General features: G+C 53.0%; 1 protein-coding gene across 10 annotated transcripts in view; it reads right to left on the reverse strand.

Moving 5' to 3' along the window:
• Gak (cyclin G associated kinase) overlaps positions 1–22,893 on the reverse strand; it is a 46,698-nt gene that overhangs the window by 20,895 nt on the left and 2,910 nt on the right. For 6 of the 10 annotated variants that reach the window (XM_078020791.1, XM_078020790.1, XM_040292865.2 and 3 more), the window contains exons 2-11: positions 20,657–20,718; positions 19,868–19,927; positions 18,951–19,065; positions 14,579–14,721; positions 10,836–10,961; positions 7,616–7,705; positions 6,636–6,771; positions 6,239–6,351; positions 4,678–4,768; positions 3,421–3,544 (exon numbers count right to left, since the gene is read on the reverse strand). In XM_078020791.1, coding sequence (XP_077876917.1) covers positions 3,421–3,544; positions 4,678–4,768; positions 6,239–6,351; positions 6,636–6,771; positions 7,616–7,705; positions 10,836–10,961; positions 14,579–14,721; positions 18,951–19,065; positions 19,868–19,927; positions 20,657–20,718 — 1,060 coding nt within the window. Of the gene's footprint in view, positions 1–3,420; positions 3,545–4,677; positions 4,769–6,238; positions 6,352–6,635; positions 6,772–7,615; positions 7,706–10,835; positions 10,962–14,578; positions 14,722–18,950; positions 19,066–19,867; positions 19,928–20,656; positions 20,719–22,893 lie in introns of those variants that run through there. The other 4 variants (XM_013355879.4, XM_040292864.2, XM_013355882.4 and 1 more) reach the window with 4 other exon arrangements.

A 22,893-nucleotide genomic window follows, 5' to 3' on the forward strand; every position in this document is an offset into this window, starting at 1 on the left:
GTATAAACAGAGGAGTGGGATAGCTGGATCAAATGGTAGTTCCATTTCAAGTTTTCCAAGGAAACTCCATACTGCTTTCCAGATTAGCTGCACCAATATGCAGTCCCACCAGCACTGTATGAGTGTGCCTTTCCCCCCACATCCTCGCCAACACTTATTGTTGTTTGTATTCTTGATAACTGACATTCTGACTGGAGTGAGATGGAATCTTAGAGTAATTTTGATTTGCATTTCTCTAATTGCTAGAGATGTTGAACATTTTTCATATATTTGCTGACTGACTGTAATCTGAGAAGTGTCTGTTTAGTTCCTTGGCCCATTTATTGACTGGATTATTTGCGGGGGGGGGGGTTGGTGTTAAGGTTTTTGAGTTCTTTATATATCCTGGAGATTGGTGCTCCATCTGATGTGTGTGGGGTAAAAATTGCTCCCATTCTGTAGGCTCTCTGTTCACTCACTTTTTCTTTTGCTGAGAAACTTTTTAGTTAGAATCCATCCCAGTTATTGATTCTTGATTTTAATTCTTCTACTATAGGGAGTCTTATTAAGGAAGTCAGGGCCTAATCCTACATGATGGAGATTTGGGCCTACTTTTTCTTTTATTAGGTATAGGATCTCTGGTTTAATTCCTAGGTCCTTGATTCACTTTGAATTGAGTTTTGTGCCATGGTGAGAGATGGAGGTTTAGTTTCATTTTGTTGCATATGGATTTCCAGTTTTCCCAGCACCATTTGTTGAAGAGCCTATCTTTTCTCCAATATATGCTTTTGGTGCCTTTTTCTAACATGATATAACTTTATTTATGTGGGTTTGTCTGTGTCAGACCTTTTTAATTTTTATTTTGAGACAGAGTCTTGCTAAGTTGCTGAGGCTGGCCTCAAACTTGACATCCTTTTGCCTCTACCTCCCAAGCTGCTGGGATTAGAGTCATCACTGTGCCTGGCTTAATCTATTTATTTTTCCCCATAGCTTTATTGAGGTAAAATTGAAGTACAATAAAATGCACATATTTGAAGTATGAACAGAAATATATGAAATATAGAAGAAATAATACAGCTAAAATCTGATAAAAACCAAACAAGTCTAATTAAAAAAAGAACAGAGAGATTAATACCAATGAAAAAGGAGCTATCAATATTTTGATAATAAATGCTAAAAACACATTAAGGTCATATTACAATTATACGCCAACATAGTGACAGCTTATATAACATGGTCATATTAGAAAAGGATCCGTATGCTGCTGAGAAGAAAGTGTATTCAGTCACTGATGGATGCAATATTCTATGGATGTCTGTTAAGTCTAAGCTATCTATTATATTTCTTTACTTCTATAGTTTTTATTTTTAATTTTCAATGGAACTTTATTTTACTTATTTATATGCAGTGCTAAAGACTGAACCCAGAGCCTTACACATGCCAGGCAAGTACTGAGCTACAACCCCAGCCCCTCTACAGCTTCTTTATTTAGTTTTTGCTTGGAGGATCTATCCAGTGATGACAGAGGCTTGTTAAAGTTATCCAGTATTATTGTGCTGTGGTCTATTTGATTCTGGATATCGAGAAGGGTTGATGTACACAGATGCTCCATTGTTTGGGCTATAAATATTTATGATTGTTAAGCCTTGTTAAAGAGTATGAAATGGCTTGGCTAAATCTTAACATTTTAAAAGTTTGTTTAGACCTATTTGCAACCAGCGAACTCAGGGTGAGAGGACCTCCCTAAAGAAGACAAAAAGTAGAAGACTACAGTAGCAAAGCACAGGCAAGTCTCATGCTCTGGTGCTGTTGCAGGATGAGGCACTTAACACAAGCCACAGTCTGGGACAAAGTATTTTCTGTGGGGCTGGGGCTGTGGCTCAGTGGTAGAGCGCTTGCCTAGCATGTGCGAGGCACCAGGTTTGATTCTCAGCACCACATAAAAATAAATAAAGGTCTGTTCACAACTAAATACACACACACATATGTATAACTGGATTTAAAAAAGTATTTGCCATGTGTTTCTACACACACACACAAGTGATTCAGAAAACATTCAGTATCAGCATGAAAACAGGATCAAAAACCCAGCTGTATGTGCTGGCAAATGCCTGTGATCTTTGCTACTTCGGAGGCTGAGGCAGAAGGGTCGCAAGTTCCAGGCCAGTCTGGGCAACTTAGAAAGGCCCTGCCTCAAGAAAACGGAAAGGGCTGGGGATGTGGCTCTGGGGTAAGGTGCTGTCCTAACATGTGTGAGGCCCTGAGTTCAAGTCCCAGCACCACTAAACAGATGAATGAGTGAACAAACCTCCACAGCCAACAGCAAAGGCAGACACACCCACCTGAGGGGGAGCACCACCCACCCTCAGGGCCTGGCTGCCCCTCCAGGATGACACACACACCTGGCTGCCTGGCACAGTGGGCAGAGCAGAGGCAGCAAGACCCCTGGCCCAGCACAACGTAGGCATCGGGTGCACCCACACCTCAACCCCAACCTCCCCTGCCGGGTGAACCTGAGGGCTGGCCGTGTGAGCATCAGACACGTGTGAAAGGCTGTCAGCCTGCATCCCAGACTGAGAAGAGCCGAGGCTCCAGCTGCTGGGACAGGGCAGCCATGGACACTGTGAGCAGCTCAGGGCTCAGGGCCACTGCCACCCATCCCCACACCTGGGCCCCTTCAGTGGGAAGAACCAAAAAATGAAGAAGCAAGCTGGGGATGCCTGGCACGCACAGGGGCCTAGGGTCCACCCCAGCACCACACACACACAGAGGGGCTCGCTGCTACTTCTAAAGTTCATCTCACACACGGTGTCTGCAGGACAGTGTCCAACTCAAGCATGCACCCCAGGCAGATAGGCACACATGCAAGCACATACACATGTGTACATGTGGACACCTGTCCCTGCCTGGGCTGAGAACACCTGTGCACACCAAGGCATCATGGCACACAGAACAAACAAATAAAAGGAGGCCAGAAAGCCCCACGCCTGCAGAATATGGAGGACAGGGCTGGTCCTGATGCCCACACACAGCATGGTTCCTCAGTGCTCCCTCAACAGCACCCGAGTGGCCAGCAGAAGCAGTATGGGGACCAGGGCCAGCAGGGCTGAGCCCCGGACATGGGGCTGTACTCTGGGGCGTCCCTAGCCTACGGTGGTGCTCTATGACCACATGCTCAAGCCATGTGGCCAGGAGACCTCATCGATGAGGAGACAGTATGCCTTACAGTCACTTTACCTGTCATACACCCAGAAAAACAATGTGACAGTGTGTTGGGGACTAGGGAGAGGGGCCCAAGCTGGGCACAGCCCAAGCCCAGGGACAGTCCCAGCAAGAGTCTAGGCATGGGCTTCCCCAGCTCCATGGTGCTGGGCTCACTCTGAGTTTGCCTGTGGCTCTGTCCTTGGCACTGGGGACAGATGGGGCATAGACCACACTTACTTAGCAACAGACTGGATGACCTTGGAGGAGGTGTCCTTGAGGTTAGTGAAGAGTCGCTCGGTCCCACCCCGCAGGATGTCCAGGAGCCCACCGTGAGGCTGGTCGTACTCAGCCAGTGCCAGGCCTGCAGGATAGGCAGGGCGTGGTGTGTGAGGGTGCCTGCAGCATGGAGGTGTGTGGGCCCTGGGAGGTGCTGCTGGCCCAGCCCACACTGAGGAGTGAGCCTGCCTGGGCCCTAGCAGTCTGACAGCTATTCCCCCGGTCCACAGGCAGGGTTTGCAGCTGGAGCTGTACCCTATGTGGCACTGTGGGCAGAGGCCACGCCACCCTGGCTGTGAAGTCAAAAAGTGGAGGCTGACCAAAGTGGACCCCGAGAGCACAGGTCCTGCAGCGAGAACTCACAGGCTTCAGTGTGCAGCTGTGGATGCGACCAGGCTCCAGGTTCATATGGCTACCACACTGCACCTGCTGGGCCCTGTGGGGTGGATCCGGAGTGCCCAAACACAGGGAAGCCAGCTGGTGGGGCCAAGCCCTCTCCTCAGGAGACCAAGAGGACTGGGCGGGGGGCTTGGCCCATGGCCAGCATGTGCCCATGTCCCTGCCCCAGCACCCTCCTCTCTCCCCCAGGCCCAGGCCCCCACAGATACGCTCACAGAAGCCCACTCTGCACCAGGAAGAAGGCCATGCTCTAGCACATGGCAACTCAAGCCATGGGCACAGGTGGCCCCCAGCCCTGCAATCTCTCCCGCAGCCCAGCTCTACTCCCGGCTCTGCCCCTGTTCTCAGCTCCAGGGAGGGACCCTGGAACATCCCTATTTCAAGGAAGCCAGTTTCCCTGTAGCCTCGGGCTATGTAAGACAGCCCAGACACTGATGGTGTAGGTGGCTTTGGGCCTCAGAGTGTCAGACTGACTTCTGGGAAAGCTGGAGACTGAAGTCAGCTGCACCTAGGAGCCTGGTCCCAGGATGACCCTGGCCATGAGCTGGATCCAGGTGCTGACCACCCCTGGGACAGGACCCCGGAGACCTATGCCTGGCCTCTCCTGGACCTTGCCCCACTCCCAGGAACCCACACCACACCTTGTGTGCATGAGCTCAGCTGAGCCATGAGACTTGGGGAGTGCAGGGACCAAGCCTTGTCGTCTGTCTCTCACCACCAGGCTAAAAGTCCCACAGGAGAGGGAGTTGGGGCTCCATCTCAATATGTGCCAGGTGTCCAGTGCACAACAGGGGGTGGACAGTGGGCACAAGTACTCACCTCCACTGTAGCCACAGCTCACAGGGCCTCCGGCGGGGGGTGGCACTCGGGATGGCCCTGGGTTCCCACAGCCTCCATTCTGCTCCAGCAGCTATAGGAATCAACAGCATAGCGTTGGCGCCCTGGGGAGCCAGACTGTTATTCACCTGCCTCAGCTTAAACACGCGGCCCTGCACTAAGCTGCTCTTCTTCCTGCTAAGGGTCTAGGTGGAGGGCAGGGCACTGTGGCCCCAAAACACTCAGCATGGGGAGGAAGCGGCTGTGGGCCTCAACCCACACCTGGCTGAGCGCCCTCCCCCGCCTCTCCAGCTTCTTCCCTATCCACCCAACCGCGGGAGGCAGATGCATGGTGCATGCAGACGAGAGGCACAGGCATCTGGGTGCCTGGGATAGGGCTGCTCCCTCCACCACGGCACAGCCCCGCTTGGGGAGTGGGCCCCAAGGAGCAGTGTGACAGCCTTGTAAGCCCAAAGGTCAGAGTGTACTTGGAGTCCCCATGGACCAGTGCACCTCCTCAGTGCACACCCCATGGAGAGTGAGGCCCATGGCCCCTACATGCCACCTGGCCCCTATAACCTCCACGGCCTGCAGCATACTCTGCAGGGGCCCGGAGTTGCCCTGGCCACAGAGCAGTCACCGAGAGGTGTGGACACGCCTGCCAGCTCTTCTCTTCAAAACAGACCAACCATCCTACCTCCACAAAAATTTCTCATTGAGACCCTCAGTGCCACCAATCAGCCACCCCAGACCTTCAGGATTTCCTCTCTGGCACCTCTCCACTAACCCTGCCCTATTTCCTGCTGCTCCCCAACATATGAATCATAAACCTTAGCCTCCTATGCCCAACTCCCTCCTAGGGTCCTGGGTGAGCGTGCAGGCCAGCAGAACTCCCGTGCCCTGGACCACCCCCAGCAGCACAGACAGCACCGTCCCACCACACACCCTGCTTTGACAGCCCCTGGAAAACCCTGCTTCCAGCTGTGAGAGACACAAGGAGCTGACAGACAACCAGAAAGCAAAGAGGACAGGGCCTCGCCTTCACAGGAGGCAGAGCCAGAGGGGAGGGGTGAAGTCTGGCCTGAGCCCTGAGCTGCACAGATGGGTCCCACTCCCAGAGGTATGGGCAGACCTCATGGCTACCTCAGGAAGAGTCCTGCAGCTAAGCGCCAGGGCCCTCCTGACCTGCCCACTTTCCTGGGTATGTAGCCACAGGGAGCCTCAGCCCAACAGCTGGCTGGGGCCTGGACAGTCCCAAAGCCATGTGAGCCAGCTGCGGGTGGAGACTGGACATGATCATAAAGCCACAGAAGGACACTTGACCTCAGAAACCGTGACATGCAGAAAACAACACACATCAGCAGAATCTGGACAAGAACCACCAGACAGTTTTGATGGAGTGACCCTGGGCCTAAAGTGTGCGCAGAGCATCAGGGCTCCAGTCAGGACCAATGCAGTACCTGGGTCTTAAACCTGGCTGCGGGTCAGGACTCCAGCCTGCACAATAGCTGCTAGCCCAAGAGGACCTGGAACTGCACACAGAGCAGTGGCAGGACACCCTTACCTCCGTGATGGGTGCCTTGGGGTTCAGATTCCTGGCTGCGGCCATCTCCTGCAGTTGGCGGACCACCTCTGTGATGGACAGCCGCTCCTCAGGGTTGACCCTCAGCATGGCACCTGAGGCAGAGCACAGCAGCCCACTGGACCCCATGTCGGCTCCAGGGCAGAGCACGGCCAACTCTCACCTGGTTAATACCAGAGTGCCAACTCTGGGAGCAAGGGAGAGCAGCAAAGCAAAGCACAACCATAAAACTGAACCAAGTTATCAGAAAGGTGCTAGAACGTCGCAAGTTCAGTGGGGCAGAGGCTGGGGTCCAATGGAAAAGCACAAGTGCAGGAGCTGTGGGCAGCGGGTGAGGGGCACCCAGGCCCCTGCACCCACCAGCCTGAGGGGAACTTACGAATGAGGCTGTGGAAGATGGTGTACCGAGAGTCGTCCCCGGGGATCGAGTACTTCCCGTTGACTATGCGAAGCTTTGCACCATCCTCAAAAGGGTGCTGCCGGAAACACAGCAGGTACAGGATGCAGCCCAGGGCCTGCAGGGAGAGCAAAGCTGAGGCGGGCCAGGCCAGGGGACCAGGGCATGGGTTGAGTAGGGCAGAAGAGCAGCCCTTTCCTCAGGGACCCCTTTCATGCTCTTGGTCCCACCCCACAGGAAGCCTAACCCTTTCCATCCTACCGGACCCAAGAAATGTCTAGGCTGCAGGATTGAAGCACCAAACTCTCATTTTCAGATCAAAAGGTCCCTCAAAACATACAGCTAGGGCTGGGGCTGTGGCTCAGAGGTACAGTACTAGCCTAGCACGCGTGAGGCACTGGGTTCGATCCTCAGCACCACATGGAAAAAAAAAAAAAAGGTATTGTGTCCACCTACAACTACAAAATGAATGTTAAAATAATAATAATTAAAAAAAAAAAACCTATACAGCTAAGCACAGGGACATGAATTGGGCCACTGGGCACCAGGGAGGACCTCGCTGCGCAGCTGCCAAGGATTCTTAGCCACAGCAGTGGCTGGGTAGCTGGCTGCTTGCTGCTCAGGGGAGAGACCCAGCCTCCAAGTCACACAGGCCTCCTGTCCACCATGTAAGTGTAGTATGGCCACCCTCAGTCCAGGTGGCAAGGCCCTGGAGAGGAACAGGGAGCCCTGGGCTCACCTGACCCGGAGCTTAGGCCAGGCAGACCCCCCACTGCCTGGTGTCTTTGCTGCCTTGGAGCCCACTGATCCCCAGCTGGCTCTGCTCAACTGGGTTTCCCCAGAAGTTGTCACCAGTGCTCTTCAGCAGACCAAGTCAAAAAGAAAGGAGGAGGCCCAGGGGACAAGGGTTGCTGGGTCTGCAGGCCTGCTCAAGCCAGGTGCCATTAGGCAATCAGCCTCACCCAGATGTCCTGCTTCTCTCCGATGGGGAAGTTGGAGTACAGGTCTACGATTTCTGGGGTTCTGTACATGGGTGTGGTGTTCCTCGTGATCTGAAGAAAAACACAAGTGTTTCAGAGCAAAGTTACGTGTAAGCCTTTCTTTTTGTTTCACATCAAAACCCTGCAACATGGACTGGGGCTGTCGCTCAGTGGCAGAGCGTTTGCCTACCATGCATGAGGCACTGGGTTTGATCCTCAGCACCACATAAGAGTAAACCAATAAAACAAAGCATTCTGTCCATCTGGTCTATACAACAACAAACCCTGCAACTTTTTAAACTCTACCACAGGCTAGGTGGTGCCCTGTCCTGTCATGGAGTCCCAGAGGCCTTGGTCACCCACTTTTAACAGAACATTGCTGTCTACGCAGGAGAGGCACATCTCAGTCGGCTGAGCCCACTCTAGGCACTACATGCAGACCGGCCACAGGAGGGCCACGTGAGCTGGGGTGCTGAGTGACAGAAGATTCCACACAGACACTACTGTGGACACAAAAACCTCTGTAACAAGAGAAGTGACCACATGTATTGGCTGGCCAGGTCTAAAAACTGAGCCCCATGTACTTAAGAGGGCTACACCCCCACAGCACAGAAAATGTGAGTCTCAGTGCAAGGCTCAAGCATACAGCCACCCCCAAGTCACAGATGCCACAGGGACAGCCAATACCCAGGAGCCATACGGCAGCAGCCACTTCTTCAACAGATGGGATACAGGATGCACTGTCCTCTGAAAGACCTGTGGTCCACAGGCAACCTGAGGCTGGCAAGTGGGCAGCCACAGGACAGTGGTGCAGGGTGGGGCACAGTGCCACCAGAGCTCCCAGCAGAAAGGACACACACAGCACGACCCCGGCAGACTCACTTCAGGATGGGGGAGAAGAGCAGCCAAGAGCAGGGCAGTGTGAAGACACCCCTGCAGGACCAGGAGGAAACTGAGCAGCAGGGACTCAGAGCCACGAGGGGAGGGCACCTGGCGATTGCTCCCCAAAGCACTGTCCAACAAACTAGCGAGGAGCGACCTTCCTGAAGGACACGCACAGCCAGGAGCTCTGGGCTCAACCTGATGGCACCTGGAGCTGCAGCTGGGAAAACTCACATCAGTAACACCACTGGTAGCTGAGCTCTCGCCAAGGAGGGAGCAGAGCCAGGAGCCCTTGGGCTGGCTGGCGTGGAGCATGGCATAGACCTGGGGCTGTGGGCTGAGGGCACACAATTCACATGTGAACACATGCACGCATATGTGTACACCAGTGAGCACATCTGCTCTGGCGTCTCAGAGGAGGCAATCTCAGGGCCTCGGGGTAGCAGAGAACAATCAGTACTCCTGTCACTAGCACTCCAGATGACGGTGAGAGCCATTCTCTACCACACTGACACAATGCCACAGACCAGGCGAGCATGAGTGGGCTGCTCTGGCTCCTGGTTCTGCCCAGGGTCACAAGTGCACATCTGTGGCAGTTGTCTTGCTGGCAGGGCCCCAGGGCAGCCCAGCTCATGTGGAGGCAGCAGAGCACCCTGCGCACTGCCATCTGTATGTCGTGGTGCTTTACTGCTGAGCTGCACCCTAGTCCTTTTTATTCTTTGAGACAAACTTGTCATCCTTCCACCTCCGCCTCCATAGTAGCTAGGATCACAAGTGTGATCACCATACACAGCTCTTCCTTCGTGTAAAGCCACCAAAGGGCTCTTCCCTGATGACTCATCTAACCCTGATGGCCCTCCAAAAGACTCCCATGAGCCTCAGGGTAGGTTTCTATCCCCTTGGGGCCTCGTGATGGGATTAAACTACAACCTGTGTTCAGGAGAACGAACCATATTTAAACCACAGCAGTTGAAAAAGGTCAGAACATTGAGCCAGCCTGAAGCAGATCTAGGACATTCTTGTACCACAATTAAGGATACATGCTCACCATGGGAAATGTGGCACCACAGTCCCCGTGAAGACAAGCGAGCGGGCACGAGCTCCTGCCTCGGCCACGTGCAGAGCATCGAAAGCCGTGCAGCAGCACAGAAGGCTCAGGGAAGCTGCACTGCAGGCAGCCCAGGGCAGCCAGCTCACACACCTCCAGCAGGCCCTCTGTGGTGGGTGGCAGCATGCTGTAGGAGCACCAGATACACGGCACCCCATGGTCTGTCCACACTGGAGATGGCTGATGGCGCTACCTCCACTGGTACTAGATCCTCGGGGCCAAGGGGACCTCCTCCCCAAACTCTTGTGCGGAGTGGGGCTGTGAGACAGCCAGCAAAGGCCAGGCCTCCTCCCTGTGCTCTGACCAGCTCAGCACATGGCCCAATTCCTCCTGAGGAATTGGCCAGCCAACCCGAGACAACATGGCTGGGCACTCAGCATGTGGCCCTTTCAGTAGGCCTGTGACAAAAGTGGAAAACCCGGAAGCATGGCTCTGATCCAAGGACATGCTGCTGGGAGCCCACAGCTCTTTGGTAAGGCCTGTTCCGTGTTAAGAAGTAGGTGTTCTTCTCAGGCAGCAAGCAGGAGCAGCACTACCTCCTCCCACACCACATACAGCACGGGAGGAAGGTGCACACCTCTGCACAGAGCAACCTGGCCACAAGGCAAGCTCCACGCAGGACAGACTGATAGGGGCCAACCCTCCATGCACAATGCCCCACGGAAAGGCCATCTTCCACCACCCTCTGAAGTCTTCTGTCAGACTCCGTGCCCCAGCCCGTGGCTCTCTGCTCTGAACAGTTCTGTCTATGGGATTCACACAGACACCATGAGCTCAAGCTACTGTAGAACTTGAGCCACAGTGCAGCCCACCTGCTGCATGATCTCCTGGACATGGAGGTGCACTTCTAAACCATACTTTTGAAAAACAGGAGATGGTGATGGTGATAGCTGCACAATGCCATGAACAAGCACACATTAACACCACTGAACTGTGCACTTAAAGGGACTGCCATGGCACATCTGTGTGCACCTAACAATAAACATCCAAGGGAAAACAGGCATTAAGATATTCAGAGCCATCTGCTGCGAGGAAGAGGGTGAGATGAGAAGGATATTGTGGAGGGCAGCCTGGAACAGGACAGGCCCCCAGGACACCAGGCCCAGCTGTGGTTCACAGGGACATGCTCAGGCTCGTACATGAGGGATTGAGAAGGGAAAGGAAAGGGACTGCGGAAGGACCTAGGAGCAGCACTCAGGCAGCAGGCCTCACCTCCTCCTCCACCATTGCTCGCTTCTGGGCGCTCCAGCTGTAGTCAGGGTAATGCGAGATGGTTGTGGCACTGCCAAAGTCACACAGCTTAATGGTCCCCTGGTTGCTAAGCAATAAGTTCTCAACCTGCAAAATTCCAGAAGACAGTACTTATAAACTTGGGGTGCAGACAGAGCCAAGACCTCAGCAGAAGCCAACGAGAGCATGAGGTAGAACCAGTGCCTCACCAGACAGTCCCCTGCACCAAGTCAAGGCTGCTGGCCACAGAGCCACCAGAGGACCCACAAGGCCTGCAGCACTGCAGTGTGGAGGTGCTGGAGGTGCTGCAGGCTGGTGACAGCCTGATGGGGCAGGAGGAGGGAGCAGAGGGGCTGCTCTCCCAGAGAAGCAATTCGAGGTCTTAGGTCCTTCCTGAGCAGAAGCAATGTGTACCTATTTTAATTAAACACACACTTTGAGAAATCGTCTTTTATTTTATTTTTTTTTAGTAATAGGGGTTGAACCCGTGGGGGGGGGGGCTTAACCACTGAGCCACATCTGGAGCTCTGTTTTATATTTTATTAGACAGGGTCTCACTCAGTTGCTAAGTGCCTCACTATGTTGCTGAGGCTGGCTTTGAACTTGTGATCCTTCTGTCACAGGAGGATCCTCCTGTGATCTGCTGGGATTATAGGAATGTACCACTGTGCCTGGCTTCTTCCTTCTTCTTCTTTTTTTTTTTTTTTTTTTGGTACCAGGGATTGAACCCAAGGGCACTTAACCACTGAGCCACATCCCCAGCCCTTTTACATTTTATTTAGAGACAAGGTCTCACTAAATTGCTGTTATTGGCTTTGAACTTGGGATCCTCCTGTCACAGCCTCAATTCAGAAAATTTTAAAGTTGAAATTAACCATAAATCAAGCAGATCACCCAAATCAACAACATGAGACCGACAATGAGCCTTCAAGAAAGTGGAAGAAAAGAGAATAGAAGATACCTTTTACACTGAACACATCAAGAGCCTAGGAATACACCCAAGAAAACACGGGCAAAGACCTCAGTGCAGAAAGCATAAGATGAGGGGCACTTTCAGATCCTGAACCAACAACTAATCGTGCTCCCACATGAAGTGCGACTGTATAGATGTCGGACCTACCCCAAGGGCCACAGGGTGTGGGTGGCCGTCTGTGATCCCAAGTCCACTCTGGCTGCCGCCAGCTTTGGTGCAGCCAAACAGCCAGGAAGGCTTTTACGATTTAATTTACTTTACTTCTTTATGCAGTACTGGGGTTGGAACCCAGGGTCTTGCCCATGCTAAGAAAGTACCCTGCCTCTGAGCTACACTACCAGGCCAGCTTTTACATTTTTAATGACTGAAAAATGAAAAAAAGATTACATTCCACGATACATAAAATCACAGAAAATACTAACTCCAGTTCATGGTTTTACTGGCACCCAGCCACACCCACTCATGTTATAGGATTTCCTATGCATTGAAACCCAGAGGCCAGCAGAGCCAGGATCCTGATTCCTGAAGTCTGGTGGTTTGTTGAATGACTGTCAACCACTACATGAAGGTCAAAAATTCTGATGAAATTCTTAAAAGTTCTGGGCAGAATTTGAAAAAGGCATTCAACAGTCTGCATGGAAAGCTAAATGGCCAAAGAGGGTGCAACCTTTGAGACTGCATGGACAGCCAGATGGCCAGAGAGGGCCCAATCCTAGAGACCAGACTTAGGCCTTCAGGAGACTTTGGTACCAACACAGGGAACCTGGCCCAAGAGCACCACCAAGATGCCATGCTCATGACAAGGTGGCACCAGGGGACAAGCAAGAGGATAATGACTTGGTCCCAGTTCGGAAAAGTAAAACACTGACACTCCTAAGCTCAAGCAAAAGCACAAGTCCTTTAGAAGACAGTACACAAGGCCACCTTCCTGTGGGACAAAATGGCCTCCTCAGGAAAACAGAACAGACTCCTGTGCAGAGAGCCTAGGGGCTCTGGCTTACAGGAAGAACACTCAACACAGGACCTTCCCTGAGAGCAGGAGTGCAGCCAGATGAGGCCTACCCCACACAGCAGCACCAGCATCTGCACACGCCAGGGAGAGGACAACGAGACAGGGACCTCCCCAAAAGGAACCCACATCCAGTAGACATGTAGTCTCACTGACAGGAAGGATGGCAACCTCGACCCCCCACAGGCTGCAGAGTCGCAGCACCTGCGGTACCAGGGCAGGCAAGCAGGAAGCCAGGTGGGGTCCGCCAGGATCAGCCCATGCCCTCCAGCCACAGCTCCCTGCACCTCCTGCCCACAGAGAGTGCCCTTCCTGAGGAACAGTGGGCACAGAGCAGCAGCCCACCATGAACAAGGCAGCAGTGTGGAAGCATTCACACATGACAGATGCCCCAGGAGGCAGGGCCACATATGAGGCAGGCAGATCTCATGGGCAACACTGAGTGAAAGCGGCCATGCACAGGAGGACGTGTGCCACAAGAGTCCGTTCCTGATGTCCTAGGGCAGAAAGGCACACTGCCCTGGGTGGGTGCAGAACATGCATCAGTAGAGAAAATCAAGACACTGGGATCAGTGTGGAGAGAGGCCCGGAGGCCTTGCAGTGGCTAGCATTTCATGGCTAGCGGCACTTGGGGCAGAAGAGCCTGGGTGGAGCTGTGTGTCCTGCAGCAGAGACCACAGGACACTGTGGAGCAAAGGACACCTCTTACTTGGAGGACAAGTGATGTCAACCAGGCCAAGCTCACAAACTGACTCTTTCCCCAACTTCACTAACTCTGTGTTTTCTATTTTTCTTAATACACACAAAACTCGCTGCACTTAAAAGACATAAGCCAGAAAATTCATTGTGCCACAAAAAACCCACCCTCCACTGGTGTCCACTGAGGAGCGGACACTACCCTACTGCGACTGGTGGCCCAGCCAGGATGGGCAGACACCTGCCTGGGCGCAGGTGGGTGATGAGGTGGAGGGGATCGCTGCCCCACCTAGTGTCACTCAGCCAATTCCAGGTGAACAGACCAGACGCAGGAAAGGCCGACTGAGCACTCAGAGGGTCTGCTCAGGAGACCTTGGCTGCTTCTAGAGCCTGCGTGGTGGGCACTGCTTCAGGCTCACAGACCTCAGGAGATACAATACTTTGAGGAAAACTGGGGAACTTGGGAATAGGCTAGGCCCGAGCTGCAACTCCAGGTGACATTCGTTTGCTGGGCAACAACAGGGCTAAAATCGACTAAGAAACATCCCTGTTTCCACAAAGATGTGCGTCAAATGAGAGGGGTCAGGACAAGGACAAGCTTCAGACGTCAGATGATTCTCACAAATCTTGGTTTTTTAAGATAGGATAAGGGAGTGAAAACTAGGCCACCACCAGAAGACTCCTGTGGCACATACTCTTGAGAACACAGTGGAGTTCCGATGAACCCACCACACAAGAGAGACAAGCAGCAGCAAAGCTGGCAGGAAGGGGACTGAAGAATAGAGCCTGATGATCACAATGTGACCCTCAACTGCACCATGCGGCAGGCCTGCTCCCACAGGCACTGCCCCCCAGGGCTAGGCAGCAGGGACACCTGCTGGTACAGGGTGGGAGACGGCAGGGAGAGCAAGGAGTGCAGGCCCAGAGCCCAGTCGCTTGGGTGAGAACACCCAAGAGACCAGAGGGAGCCTCCACGAAGCCTCGCTGTACCCCACAAGGACACAGGCAGGAAGGGACCCAGCAAGCACTTTTGATGGCAGCTGGTACCTTGAGGTCTCTGTGGATGACAGGTGGCTTCTGTCTGTGCATGTGCTGCACTGCTCTGCACGTCTGGTAAAAGATCTTCAGAATGGTGTCACAGGACAGAGGGCCTTTAGATTCAACTCTCTTTAGAAATTCCACCAGCTGCCCTAAAAGAGATAAGTACATTTAATCACCCCGGGGCTGACGGATGCCATATGCTCAGGTCCAGCCTTGACTGCCAGGAACCTGTACAGTTTCTGACCCACGGTCAGGGTCCAGCCTGACTCCCAGCAGTTCTCAGGTGGCTGTAGGAAAGTCTGTGGATAGGAGCCATAACTGCAGCCCTAGGTCCGGGGTAGGGGCAGGGGAGGGGGAAGGGTAGTATCGCAGTGGGAACTGGCGTGGGGCATCCTGGGGCAGCATGAGAAGCACAATCATCACACTGCAGAGCTCTGAGTAAAGAAACACCCCTGCAACTGGGCAAAGGACCAAGGTACCAGGACCCAGGAAAAAGGGCTCACAGGCCCCCGTGACATGGAATTGAGCACGCCACTGGAGGTAGCCATCAAGAAACGAATTGCTCATGGGAGATTTCAAGGTCTCTGGTGAAGCAACCACTGCCTGCTTAGGTCAGACATGGTTATGGGGATGGGGTGGAATACCACACTCAGCAGGAAAACGAGAAATGGTTATATATCCATGACCAGGACACCTCCACAGCCACACTCCCAGCCTGACCCTACTAACTGTGCAGGCATGTGGGCTCCCACATCCTAGCCATGGCTCTGCAGCCCAGGGACCACAGGCACACCGTGGTGGGCACAGCCCAGCCGCTCATGGCCTGGCCAACCAACAGAACTAGGAATCTCAGGTTAAGTTGGCTAGTGCACCAAAGGCAGGGCCAAGGACCTCAGCCTCTGGAGCTGGGCCACTGCTAGTAACCCTGTGCACATGCACGGAGCCTCCACAGGCTACTCACACTCAACCTATCCTCATTGCCTCACTCCCATCTAGCTGCAGTCCAGCCAACTTTTAAAACTTGCACCCTAGCAACCTACCCCACTCAGTACCAGAACAAGGAAACAGCCATGCCTGACAAGCCCCAGGTGCACACCCTGCAGCCACATGGCCCCACTCTGTCCCACACAAGACTTCCACACCATGGGTCTTTGGCTAAAAGGCCCCAGGCTCCCCTCCTTGGCTCATAGCCCAGACATTCATATCCAGGGGCCTCATCCAGCCACCCCATCTAAGGGGACACTCCATCGCAGGCTTCGGTCCTCCTGCACTGGCAATGCCTACACTCAACTCTGACTAAAGAATCCAGCTACGTTCCCTGGACAGTACCTGGGGCTGCACACAGCAGTGCCCACAGGAGGGTTGGGGAGGCACAGCAGTCTACATTTATGGCTCTGGAGGACAAGGTCCACACCTCACTGTCCACAGCAGTGTCCCCAGGAGGCTGTCAGGAGGCGCAGCAGTCTGGACTTAAGGCTCTGGGGGACTACTTCCACACTCAGTGCCTTCACTATACTATTAAAAGGAGGAAACACCCACTTTTGCCATCCTGGCCTCACTTGAACTCAGGAGTTAGGCCTTCTTATAACTGGACTTTTCAGCAGAAGACCCAGGCTCATGCCCACAGCACAGCCTAGGTAAACTCCTTCCCCTACAATCTGTGTTGCCACTTGGGATTTTAGATGTGCCTGAGCAGCCTCTGTGGTCCCCAACCAGAGCACCTCAGGCCCCACCTGCCAGCCAGCCCACCCTGGCTCTAATCCCCACCTGAGCCAAACCCCTCCTTACCTCCAACCCACCTACTTGCCAGGATCTGCAGTACCTCAGAGGACCTGGGTACTCTTGGGGTAGGGGTGAGGGGCAGGGGCTCTCAGAGGAATGATGGCACCTTGAGAGGAATTGGGGCCTTTGGGAGGAATGGGGACCTTAGAGGAATGAGGGCCCTCAGAGGAAGGAAGGCCCTTGGTGGAATGAGGGCCCTTGGGAGGAGTAGAGGCTCTCAGAGAGTGCTTGTCCCCCACTCTGCCCTACACCTGGATGGCATGGCTGTGGTGTCCACAAGCACCCCAGGGGTCCCCAGGCAGCACCCCCTGAAGTGCACGATTTGTTGGCCCATCATGGGCATGAGGAACCTGGGTAACCACAGAAGGAAATAGCATTCCTTATGGAGCGGGGCTAGGTGGTGGCAGCCAAACCCTTTCCACAATACCCCGCACAGGAACAGCACCCAAGCCACTCCTGTCTCCTTCACACCACCCCAGTACAAGCGTCAGAGCACCTACACTGCTCCCCATACCACCTCCAACCAAAGAAAACCAGGACTACAGAAGCAGGACCTGTAGCACATGAGGCTTCCTGCCATCCCAGGAAGGGGTTAGTGCACCGTGGGCCTCATCCTCAGGGTCAGGGAAAGCAGAAAGGACAATGAGACCCAGGCCTGACCCAGATCCCTGGCCCTCTGACCTGGCTATCAGTCCCACCCAGGAGCGCAGAGGTAATAAGCCAGAGCTTGGAGCAGCAAGCCCATAAGCTGAGAATAGGAGATGGGTCTGCCGTAGGCACAGGAAAATGCTAGAAGCAAGCCGGGGCCAACTGGCATCACTGAACAACACTGCACATGATGTGCCATCAAGTTGCAGAGGTTTACTCAGGACCATAAATAGAACGAAGATGCTCCTGATCTCAGACAATATGTGCGTAAAAATTGCTTGGTCCTGTCCAGGCACGGTGGTACTCAGGAGGCTAAGGCAGGAGGACTGCAAGTTCAAAGCCAGCCTCAGCAACTTAGTGAGGCCCTAAGCAACTCAGGGAGACCTTGTCTTTAGATAAACAAAAAGGACTGGGGATGTGGCTCAGTGGTTAAGCACCCTTGAGTTCAATCCCTACTACCAAAAAAAAAGAAGAAGAATACCTGGTCCTGACGTTTACAGCTAATTCTTGTTCATGTAGTTGTGGATGGACAGCATGCCTGTACTGTGTCTGTTTATGCTTACGTGGTGCTAAGGGTCGAACCCAGTGCTTCACACATTCTAGGAAAGCACTCTGACACTGAACTAAGTCCCAGCCCCTGCAGTTGATTTTTAATGATTCAGCAAGAACCTGAGGGAGGTGAAGCAACTGTGAGAACATGTCACATACAGAAAAATCTAGAACATGTATACACTTGTTGCATGTTTCCTGGAGATTGAAAACTTCAGGATAAAAAGCTGAGAAAATAAAACACTGCTGAGGAGTTAATGTCTCCACTGTTACCTGATAGCATTCTCAGCCCCAATGGCTCCTGACCCCACAGTCATGTTTCCTGTCCCCAGCAGCAGGATAAGCAATGGGCAGATGAGCGGGGCAGTGTCAGGACAAGGCTGGAGGGGAAGCACTGCCAATGGAGGCCACCAGCCCAGGGCACCTGTGTGGTGCGCAGAAGCAGTGTGCAGCCCACTCACCTTCCTCCTGTGCCCTGGAAGGGCCACGACCCACCGAGACCCCAGGGTCCTCCCTGAAGCACAGGACCACTGCTCCCTGAGTGTGCAGCCCCAGCCACTCTCCCTCTGGCCATCTGCCAGGCCCCACCCTTCTCCTCCACCCCCAGCAGCCTACACCGAGGGCTGCGTGCACTCTGCCATCACAGCAGCTTTGCTCACGGTCTCCAAGGAGGGACTGGGTGGTGGGTGGCAGCTCTCACATGGCTGAGCTTCCCTTTCCACCACGGGCTCCCTGCCACTCTTGCTCTGTCCCCCCATTTACTGCCTGGGCCGTGGGCGCACAAGCTCTCACTCATGCCATGGCCACATCTCTCAGGGAAGCATTCCCTGGCCATGGGTAACACACCCCCCGAGACAGAGCTCAGAAAATGCCCGGCAAGTGACCCCCCTAGTGGAGGAGCCTCCTTGGAGTTTCCTTTCCCAGGCAAGCCTGGGCTCATAGAACCAGGGCCCTGCCTCAGGCACCACCCAGGCCACACACACAACCTCTGTCCCAGGGCTTTCCACCAGGCAACTCTTCCCTGTCCCACCTGCGGGCCCAGAAGCCTTCCCTCCACCTTCTTGGGCATGACCTTGCTGAGGTCACAACCCCCCCCCCCAGACCAAGCACTACTCCTTCTTGCAAAGTGTGGACCAAGCAGCCCCAAAGGCACTGTCAGCACTCCTCGTCCCTGTCTACAGGGGCCCAAGGGTGCTGTGGGCCAGCCCATCTGGCTGCTGGAAAGACATAAGGAGATTGCTCCCTCAGAGCCTGAAGCCCAGGAGGGAAACACAAGCCCACTCCAAACAAGGCCGCTCAATGCCTGGGCACTGCTTCAGCTGTGTTGAAGAGACCTGAGGATGCCTCACAGCTGCGTGAACAAGTCACAAAGCAACAACTCAGATTCCAGGGACTTTACCTCTACAGAGCTCCGTGAGCAGGAGGAATTCGGCCTGCCCAGTGTCCGACTCCTCTTTTCCTATGGATGCTGCAGAGCAGAACTGGACGATGTTGGGGTGGCCAGAAAGTTTCTTCTGCAGGTGTCTTGTTAAAGGAGAATGTGCATAAATGTGTTCACAATTTTGTGCACTTAAAATAAACGTATATCCATGAAGACTCACCAGGCATGACTGCTGCCCTGCCTCAGTCTAGTGCGTTCAAGCAGAAAGGTGGGCAAGAGGCTGGCAAGGCTACAAGAGGGCAGAGTGTGGGAGGAAGCCAGTGGGAGGGCAGAAGTGCAGCAGGCCAAGAGGAAGCAGGCAAAGGCACTGGGGTCCGCAGGAGAGAGGCTGTGAGGAGAGACTGTGCCCATGCCCCCCACAGCGACAGAGCCTGGAAACTTGACCCACGGTGAAGGTGAGCCTCCCACTCAGGGAGGACACACAACTGAGGACAGTAGACAAGAAGGGCACTGGAAGCCTGCCATCACTACAGCATGAGGAGGGCTGAGCAAGGGGGCAATTAGGTGAAGCTGCATGGAAGTCTGCCTGTGCCAAAACTGTCCACGCAGCTCCTGGGGCCGGAGGGGCAGGAACAAAGCAGGGCTCTCCCTGTGGCAAGTGGCCCACCCGACTGGCATGGAGACCCCTCAGACAGGAACAACAACTCCCTTCCCGACACTGTGAATCTTTTATTATGACCCTGGGACAGAGAACAGGGAAGAAAATTGCTTTTCACTGGAAATGGTCAACACAAAGTCTGGTAAAAGCAAAAAGGTCAATTTTAACACATCAAACAGAACATCACAGAGCAGCCTCTGGGCAGCTGGTACTCACAGCCTGATGCAGGCTGTCCACCTAAGTGACATGCGGGCTCTCAGTCCCAGGAAAAGGATACCAAGAAGCAAACTTCCTGAATGATGGCTCTGTTCTTTTCCTCTTCGTTGGACAGTAACCTCTGCCAGGGAATAGCACACAAAAAAGGTGGAAGATTGTTTACCTTCCGTTTTACATAATGCCTCATCTCAGACAGACACCCAGGGAGGAAGAACACTGCAAGGAGCATGCCCTGTCCAACCTCCACACTTGCCCTGACAGAAACGGAGATCTGTCAAGTGCCTTGAGGAGCCCAGAAAACAAGAACACAAAAGAGGAGCTTCTCCCACATGCGTCAGAGTGGAATGAGATACACAAGGAGGAGGAGAGAAGGTTCTCAGAGAGGTAGGCAGCGCTGTGGGGTGACAAGACCAGGCCCCGGAGCCATCAGGGCAAGGCGGCCCTCCAGCATCCAGCAAGTGGGCCTGCTGCTGCCACGCAGGAAACACCAGAGCCACTCTCGCTGGCACACAGGTCTAGGCCCTCCTCCAGTGCCTGCTCTCTGCAGATGCACTGTGGACACACATTCTGTGTCAGTCTCTGAAACCCTTTCAGTTCCTAGACCACCATTTGGCATGTGACTCCATGGTGAGTTCACTCTCATGTCTCTTTCCAAGACCAACTGGCTCCCGGAGGACAGAAATGTTCTTGACCCAAGCTTGAGAGCTGAACTGAAGGTGAGCCCTGAGACATGAAGGAGACAGGACAAACAGACCGATTGAGCAGCAGGAAACACCCTGCAGCAAACAGTCCCAGAGGCCTCCTCACAGCAAAGCAGAGCCATGTGATACGTCTAGTCATCCCTTCTTACCTTCAATGCATACTCTCTGCCACTTCCCAGGTCTTGAGCTTCGTATACAAATGCAAATCCTCCTGAAAAATAAAAATATCTGTCAGTTTGGTGCTATGATTTAGATTAAAACACTTTACTAAGTACAACACAAACCAGATTTATGGCTATGGACAGAAATTTACTTTCAAAAAAATATACAACCCAATTAATATGCCACTGCCTTTTTCATGTTCTGCTTCAGGGGCAGAAAGAGAAAGCGCAGGCAGGTCAGGGAAGGGAGAGTCGGAACAACTAGGGCACAGACAGCTGACGGACCAGGAAGAAAGGCTGATGGAAAAAGGACAGCTGCTGACACCCAGTGAGAAGGGGACATTGCTGCCCCATGTCCAGTGGAAAGTGCAGATCAAACCACTCATGAGCCGGGAACTAGGGTGCATGCCTCTGATCCCAATGGTTCTCAAGGCAAGGAGATTGCAAGTTCGAGGCTAGCCTCAGCAACTTAGTGAGTCCTTGTCTCAAAATAAAAATAAAAAGGACTGTGGTGTGGCTCAGTAGTAGAGCACTCTGGGTTCCATCTCCAGTTTGGGGCGGGTGTGGGGTGGGGGTGGTGCAGAATCACTTAAAAATGGGCGAGAGTTCTTTATAAGTTCTTAATTCTAATATGATAGACATCAACCAATCAAAGCCAATAAACACAGGGATAATATGCCATGACTAGCAGAGGAGATCTAACATCTGAAAACTTATCAAATCCTACAGCTTTTAAGTGGGTGCTGCTTAACTTTGTTTCGCTTCCCACAAGTAAAAACTCACACAGTGAAATTTAAAACCACAAGCAAACTAGGAACAGAAAAAAACTTCCTCCACCTGACAAAGAGCGGCCACCAGGACAAGGGCAAGCACCAGGCAGGAGTGTGTTCCTGCCTGCTCAGCAGCACAGTGGGAGTGTCCTGCCAGGGTCTTGCACACACAGGACGTGACCTTCCACACAGACAATCGGGTGAGCTCTAAGAGAAAGCTACTGTAGCTAACAGGAACTCACAAGGGCTATGGGACCAGAGCAAGATCGGAGGCCTGCTGTGCACCACACCCCCATTGTTAGGCAGCAAGGATGGAGACACAGCACCAAAGCATGATCCACTCAAAACAGGTGGCCAAACACCACCAGACAGAGAACTTCTTCCACTTTTTGGCAGTGGGATTGAACCCAGAGGTGTACTACCACTGAGCCACATCCCAGCCCTTTCTTTATTATTTTGAGACAGGGCCTCGCTAAGTTGCTAAGGCTGGCCTGGGACTTGCGATCCTCCTGCCTCAGCTTCCAGAGTCACTGGGATTACAAGTATGGGCCACTGTGCCTGGCTCCTTTTTAAAAATATACTGGTTGAAGGATAAAAAAAATAAGCCTCTAATCAGGTTTTTTTTTTTTTTGATGGTGGTGGTGCTGGGGAATGAACCCTTGTGCATGCAAGGCTCTCTATTCAAGTCTTGCAAATCATGTATCTGGTAGAGGACTTCTATTCAGAAAACACACACAAAAAAATCCAAAATTCATTAAAGAGAAATTTTCATGAGCAAAAGACATAAACAGGCACATCAGCAAAAATATGACAGGGGCAGGAAAACACAGGACAAGGAGTACCGTCACTATCCATCCGGGAGATGCAGATTTAAACCACAAGAGTCTTCTAAACACCTGTCAGACGTGTACAATTTTAAACACCACATTGAGTGTTGTTTAGGATGTGAAGCACCTGGAAAGCTACACATGCATGGGGAAATGCCAAATGCTTACAACTACTTTGGAGAACATTTTGGCAACATCTTAAATAATTAAACATACATCAACTAGATGGCCCTAATGATGGGCACAGTGCATAACTGTAAAACTATAATAAAACTGGAGAAAAAACATGGGAAGACCTTCATCATCAGGGCTTCAGGCACACTGGGGAGCGGGAACTATGTGCTATGACACAGCAAGTACCCATCTAGGACTCTGCTCCTAAAAACCTCACTAGCACACCCTGTGGCCAGAAGAGCTCTCCTCCATCAATCCTGCCTCCATGGGCCCTGAAAGCAGGAGCCCAGAGTCCTGCTGTGGCAACTCTGCAATTGTCAGGCAATACTAAATACTCCCTCTGCCTCACCCAGTTCAGAACATTCTATAGCAGTAAAGGGAGGGCCCTCCAAAAGTGGTGTCTGGGAGGCAGATGGGTAGGGAGCTAGGCCTGCAACCAAGAGGCCCTGGGAGC

Source organism: Ictidomys tridecemlineatus, chromosome 9, assembly GCF_052094955.1.
Source record: "Ictidomys tridecemlineatus isolate mIctTri1 chromosome 9, mIctTri1.hap1, whole genome shotgun sequence".
In the NCBI taxonomy this organism is placed as follows: domain Eukaryota; kingdom Metazoa; phylum Chordata; class Mammalia; order Rodentia; family Sciuridae; genus Ictidomys; species Ictidomys tridecemlineatus.